At 43.4% G+C, this 6,633-nt stretch overlaps 1 protein-coding gene across 3 annotated transcripts in view; it reads right to left on the minus strand.

The window, feature by feature from the left end:
• Positions 1-330: 330 nt before the first annotated feature.
• The window catches only part of LOC147440587 (wax ester synthase/diacylglycerol acyltransferase 11-like), a 13,675-nt gene continuing 7,372 nt past the window's right edge, over positions 331-6,633 (minus strand). The window contains exons 4-7 of one of the 3 annotated variants that reach the window (XM_086530304.1): positions 2,240-2,394; positions 1,938-2,147; positions 1,725-1,862; positions 331-654 (exon numbers count right to left, since the gene is read on the minus strand). In XM_086530304.1, coding sequence (XP_086386430.1) covers positions 649-654; positions 1,725-1,862; positions 1,938-2,147; positions 2,240-2,394 — 509 coding nt within the window. In that variant the 3' untranslated portion in view covers positions 331-648. Of the gene's footprint in view, positions 655-811; positions 1,645-1,724; positions 1,863-1,937; positions 2,148-2,239; positions 2,395-6,633 lie in introns of those variants that run through there. The other 2 variants (XM_086530302.1, XM_086530303.1) reach the window with 2 other exon arrangements.

The following is a 6,633-nucleotide window of genomic DNA, read 5'->3' on the forward strand; positions in this document are numbered from 1 at the left end:
CCACCATCCCCCCCCCCCCCCCCAGGTGCCTATCCCTCTCTCCCCACTGCTTTGTCACCCACTCTCTCTCTCTCTCTCTCTCTCTCTCTCTCTCTCTCTCTTATTGTCACCTGCCTAAACTCGTCGTTCATTGACATGAACATGTACTGCTACACATCCCCAGGAGCTACTAGAATGAGCTGGTCTCTTTAGGTAGCTATTCAAGTGTTGCAGTTCAGAGCTAGTTGTGAGTTTAGAGAATTTAGATGGTGCATATCAAATCAGATAACTGGAATCAAAGTACTGAATTGGAACAGATAACTGAACTGGAAAGAGTACTGAAGACTGGAACACTTTAACTGATAATGTATATTCAAATCATTATGCATAATACAAAAAGTGAGAGCTAAGCATTAAAGTACAAATGACTCCAAGCCCAAAGGTTCCCAAGATTAATACAAGAATTTCCGAGATAAGTATAGAGGCTAACAACATTACATGACAACCAACCCACAACCAAACAACCAGCCCTGTAGAATGTGTAATGGGTCCTATTTATAGGATTGTGTAGAGTTAATACAATAACTATTGTAGTTATTGTGTTTCCACTGGTAATTCTTAAGGAACTATTCCCATCGTTGGTAATTGGTAAGGAAATTTTCCCGCCTGCTACATCTACAAAATGGAATGAGCTTGTCTCTTTAGGTAGCTATTCCAGTGTTGGAGTTCAGAGCTAGTTGTGAGTTTAGCAAATTCAAATAGTGCATATCAGATTAGACAATTGGAATCAAAGTACTGAATTGGAACAGAGAACTGAAGTAAGATAGAGTACTGAATTGGAAAGAGTACTGAAGATTGGAACATTGGAACTAATAATGTATATTCAAATTAGTATGCATAATACAAAATGTGCAAGATAAGCATTAAAGTACAAATGGTTCCAAGCCCAAAAGATTCCTAGGATCAATACAAAAGGTTCAAAGATAAGTACAGAGGCTAACAACAGTACATGACAACCAACCCGCAACCAACCAACCAACCTTGTAGAATGTGTAATGGATCCTATTTATCGGATTGTGTAGAGTTACTACAGTAACTATTGTAGTTATTGCCCGTTGGATACTTTTGGAAGTTACCGTTGGTAATTCCTAAGGAATTGTTCCCACCTGCTACATCTACAGCTACCCTTGGAGCCACCAACCCTTGAAGTTTTTTGCATTGTTTTTGCATATCCCAAAAGCTGTAGAGTTGTTGTTGGAGCCACAAACCACTATAAGTAAGCCCTCCCCTCAATGGCTCTATATGGTTTGTGATTATATTTGAGAGGAAGAGAGAGAGAGAGAGAGAGAGAGAGAGAGAACAGTACGTGAGGTAAGCATAGTTTTCAAGACCAAATCATAGGTGATTACATCTAGTGAAACTCCCTCACTTCGCATCCACTAAGAACAATCCTCAAGTGCTTTGTGTATAGAGGGGTGTGAAGCAACCGAACTTCACCCTCGTCTACTTTTCTAATTTCTCCTCGTAGGGAAGACTCTCCTTCATCTCGTGTAGAGCACAAACTATGTGTTCGCATAATCGTTCTGGATCAGGAATGACATCCTTAGCTGAAGTCACGACTATCGTAGCCTTGCCCATGTAGCTCTGAACATGGACACATAATGCCTACAAGGCAGCCTTTGCAAGTCATAATTGGCTTAAAAGCAATGTGAGCTGTTTTCATCATTAGAACAGAAGAAGAATACCTGTGGCTGACCCACCACGGTCGGAATTATGTGTGTAATCCGATGACCGAAGAACTCAACTTCTTCTAAAGGTCCAGACACATTTGAGAAAGCTAAAGTTGTATGGGCACCACAATTTAGAGTGAGTCTCGTCGGCATCTGAGAAAACAAGACCATACACACAACTCATGATGCAAAACTGCAGGTAATCCTATATTATTCACAAAATCATACCTCCGATCCAATGATATTCATAAGCATAGTTGCACCTTTGTAGCTTAAGGGGGCTCCCAAAGATTGCTTCTTTTTGTCAAGAATACTTTTGGATTTGAACACATATTCTAAGGGATTTTCAACAGCTGCTAATGGAACTGGTAAAATAACATAGCCCATTTCATTACCCCATCTAGCTTGGGAACCACCCTTCATCATCTTCTCCAATTCCTGAAGACAAATGCATAATCCAGTCGTTGCAATTGAGTACAGAGAACGTGCCCCCTTTGTGAATTGAATTCATCACATCCACTACAGCTTACTTGTAGACCTGGAGATGGCCTTGTATTCACCAGAATACATGCGCGTACTCGCAGATGCGCCAATCTCTCCTTAAATTTTTGTTGGTTTTTTACCATGCGTTTGCTTCCAAGAAGCTTCTTTGTGGCCACGTCCCCACTCCCCAAATTCTCATCTGCTAAACAGAAACATTGACAAGCCATTTCATTAAGTTTGACTCAAACCTCAGAAAAAGATGTCTTTTTAAGGTCCTTCAGTGAGCTTAGATTCGTGACCATTATGTATACACCTTCATAAGCTCAGAAGGTCTGCACTTACCAAGTTATAAAAAAGGATAAAAACGATTCCACAAAACACGCAATTGTGAAACACATATCTACCTTACATTCATTATCTGCTTTTAAAGATTCAAAGTAGAACCAAGTATAAGAGTAACAGATATCACAAATCTTACAAAAAGGTCATCTATCTTTTCCCAAGCTCAACTTAAAAGCAAATCTTCACACCAAAGAAAATGACACAAAGCAAAAACTCGATTCACAACACAGACAAAATCCAAAAGTGCGAACTCCAAAGAAAGATGTCTGAAGGGATGTAACTTTGGGCAAAAATTTTCTTGAAAGCTTGCGAAGTCCTTGCACTGTGCGGCTTGGTAGCTATAGACTTCCACCACTGCATGGCACTGCCTCTAAGAAAAACAGTGGCTTGAAAAAAAATCTTTGATCCTTCTCTTGCAAGTGATCTTTATGGCTTATGCCCAGTAAGACACAGCAATGAAGACGGGAGCGCGCCCGATGCGCAATGAAGTAAGGGTGGGAGTGGCTAATAAGTCTAGGGTCGGGGCACGAAGGGCCTTTCGTAAAATTTCGTGTAAACGCTGGAAGCGCCAACTTGCTCTGTCTGCTCTTTGGTAGGACCAATATGCTTTCAGAAAAGCACACGGCTGAAGCTCTAATACCACTGTCAGAGGATGAGCACCACGTGCCCACGGAAAAGAATAGACCGAACAACTTTAAGCACTATAACACTGGACTGAAAGAGATGCACAACATACGAGACAGGGAGTGGCAGAGTTCCACCCCAAGAGAGCACTGGCCCCAAACGTTGGTGCCCCTTTCGGTATTTCTTTATATTGCTTGAACTCAGTACAATGCTGGTAATCCATCCTTTGCACCTTCCTGTAGAAGCATGCCAAAGAATGAGCCCTTGGCTCATATTTAAAGACCCTTGGCCTATGAAAAGTAGTTTACATGAAAATCTTCAAACTCAAAAGCTTCTGGTCCAAAAAGTTGGCAGCACTAAAAGCTGAGAATCCGTACGCTGCCACGTCAGCATTTGTCAACGCAAAATGCGGAAATGTCCGTACGGTCTGCCACGTTAGAATGTCAACGTAAAAACTGGGTCGTCCGTACAGCAATGCGATGCCATCAATTACTACGCAAATCAATGTGTGTGTGTGTGTGGGGGGGGGGGGGGGGGGGGGGGGGGGGATGTCCCTCTTTATTTAATGCCTTTCACGAAGTCCCATAAGTTGGTAGGACTTCTTCTCATTCTTCTACTGCTTCTTCTTAGGGTTTAGGCCCCTCGGCCAGGATCTACAGGTTGGCTCCGTTCTTCAGTGGCTCAACGCATAGCAGTTTGTGACATTAATGCGCAAACTACAGGAGATGGGAGTGCCCATTGAGTTGATTTGGGGGATCATGGCTCTATACAAATCAGTGGTGGGACATGTACGCACTCCAGAGGGGATATCTGATTTAGTTCACTCCACTATTGGAGTGAAACAAGGCTGTCGATATAGATGAGGTTTCTAATTACATTCACAGAGAGGGTGGCAGAGGTGCCCAGCTGGCAAGGACTTGGATTTTATCGTTGTTATATGCTGATGATATTGTGTTGAACTGGAGGGTATGCAGCGACACTTGGATGCATTACATAGCTTTGCGGAGGATAGTGGATTGTGTGTAAACCTTGGTAAAACCAAGGTTATGGTGTTTAACACCACACCACAATGGATCAAGAGATCAACACCTACATTCACTTATGGTGAGGAGACTGTGGAGTACATAGATGCATACACTTATCTTGGGGTAGTCTTCATTGGCCAAAGTTTTCTTTGAAGAGAGAAGTAGAGACTAGACTTACCAAAGCGTATGCGGCCTTTGTCACAAACTGCTGATGTGTCAAGCCATTGAAGAGCGGAGCTAATCTGCAGGTCCCGACCAAGGAGCCTAAACCCTAAAATGAAGCAATAGAAGAAGTTCCCACCAACCTATGGGACCCCGTGGGCCCAAGTGACTAAAGGCATTAAAGTAAAGCATGCAGAAGACTAGCATGGAGAGATGATGACGTGGCAGCTGCTGTATGGATTTCCGCATTCTGCATTGACATGCTAACGTGGCAGACAAGTACGGAATTCCGCAATATGCACTCGCTGTGCTGACGTGGCAGTTGTACGGATTTCCATGAAATGCGCTGACAGCTTTTTAAGCCAATTTTTGGGATCAAATGCTTTTGAGTTTGAAAGCTTTTCATGGCCAACGGCCTTTAAATATAAACCAAGGGCTCATTCTCTGGCATGCTTCCTAGAGAAGGTGTTGGAGTACCAGCGTTGTACTAAGTTCAAGCAATATAAAGAAATACCGAAAGGGGCGCCGACGTTTGGGGCCAATGCTCTCTTGGGGTGGAACTCCGCCACTCTCCGTCTTGTACGTTGTGCATCTCTTTCAGTTTAGTGTTCTGGGAAGTGCTTAAAGTTGTTCAGTTTATTCTTTTCCGTTGGCACGATGGGGCTCGTCCCGTGACAGTGGTATCAGAGCTTCAAGCGTGTGCTTTTCTGAAAGCATACTGGTCCTACCAAAGAGGAGACGGAGCAAACCGGCGCTTCCAAAGTCGACTGGAATTTTATTTGAGGTATCTTCATGTCCCAACCCTAGACTTATTAGGCACTCCCACCCTTACTTCATCGCGCATCAGGCGCGCTCCCGTCTTTATCGCTCTGTCTTACAGGGCATAAGCCATAAAGATCACTTGCAAAGAAGGATAAGGATTCTTTTCAAGCCGTTGTTTCTCAGAGGTAGTGCCATGCAATGGTGGATGTTTATAGCTACCAAGCCATACACTCCAAGTACTTGGCAAGCTTTCAAGAAAAATTTTGCCCGAAGTTACATGCCTTTAGACATCTTCCTTCGGATTTCAGCTTTTGGCAGAGTGGGGTATCCTAAAATGCTTGCCACGGAACCCCTAGCAGACTCAAACTTGAAACTTCTCGACGTCTCTCAACAGGTGTCTCTTCTTGAGCTGATAACCTTGAAGGTCCAATGTGATTGCTTTGTGACTACCATCACCGCCACAGGAACACTGACTGTCCAAGAGCTTATGAACCATGGTGCGGTCGGCTACAACCTTATGGAAGATATCTAACCCTAATCTTGGTGCAGGTTTCGGGATGGAAAGCCAGTCGTCTTTTCGAGCTCGACTGATGTCGAGATTGCTTATTAAGTTTGAGTTCTGTTTGAGAACTTGTTTGGTGATCCTGTTTGGAATTTGTTTGAAATGAATGGTATTTGTTTTGAACCTATCTTGGTGTTGATTTGAATTGTTTGACTCTGGTTTTACTACTGGTTTCAATGATTGGTGATTTTACTCCCGGGTGGAGTACTAAGAAATGATGATTGAGAATGCTTGTTCATACTCATGACCCGGACCCTTGAGGTTATTTGCGGGGGGAGTATTGAATGTTTAAGAAGTGTTGTTTTTACTCATGGCCCATACCTGGATGGTTATTACAGTGGGAGTATTAAGAAATCTGAGCATTGGTTACTCTCAGCACCTCCAAACGACGCAAGCTGCGGTCTGGGGGGCGTTTGGTTGTAAAAGGCCTCTATATCTCCCGGCCCAGACCTTTTTAGGTTATGCGGGAGGAGTGATGAGGGAGTTGTTGGATATCTCCTGGCTCGGACCTTGTTAGGTTATGCGGGAGGAGTGTTCATCGGCGGCTTTATGTTTCTATGTCTTGTAACATGCATATGTGAGCATTTGTGTTGCATTGTGATGTGCCAACCACTGAATATTCCTTACTAGATGAGATACTTCTGGGAAGTCAATGACCCAGATATCAAGAGTTCCAATCTGGAATGAGACTCTTTATTGGAGGCCAAGGACCCATGAAATCAAGAGCTCCAATTTGGAATGAGAAAACTAATTATCCCTCAGATTGTCTCTCGGTAATTTTTGAGCTAACTTGTTTTGCAAATACGCTGTCATCGCGGACGATTACTTACTTTCAAGAAGGGGGAATGTCACAAATTGTTGACGTGTCAAGCCATTGAAGAACGGAGCTAACCTGCAGATCCCGGCCGAGGAGCCTAAACCCTAAAAAGAGCAATAGAAGAAGTTTCCACCAACCTATGGGACC

This window comes from Adiantum capillus-veneris, chromosome 15 (assembly GCF_014529385.1).
Source record: "Adiantum capillus-veneris isolate H3 chromosome 15, ASM1452938v2, whole genome shotgun sequence".
Classification (NCBI taxonomy): Eukaryota; Viridiplantae; Streptophyta; class Polypodiopsida; order Polypodiales; family Pteridaceae; genus Adiantum; species Adiantum capillus-veneris.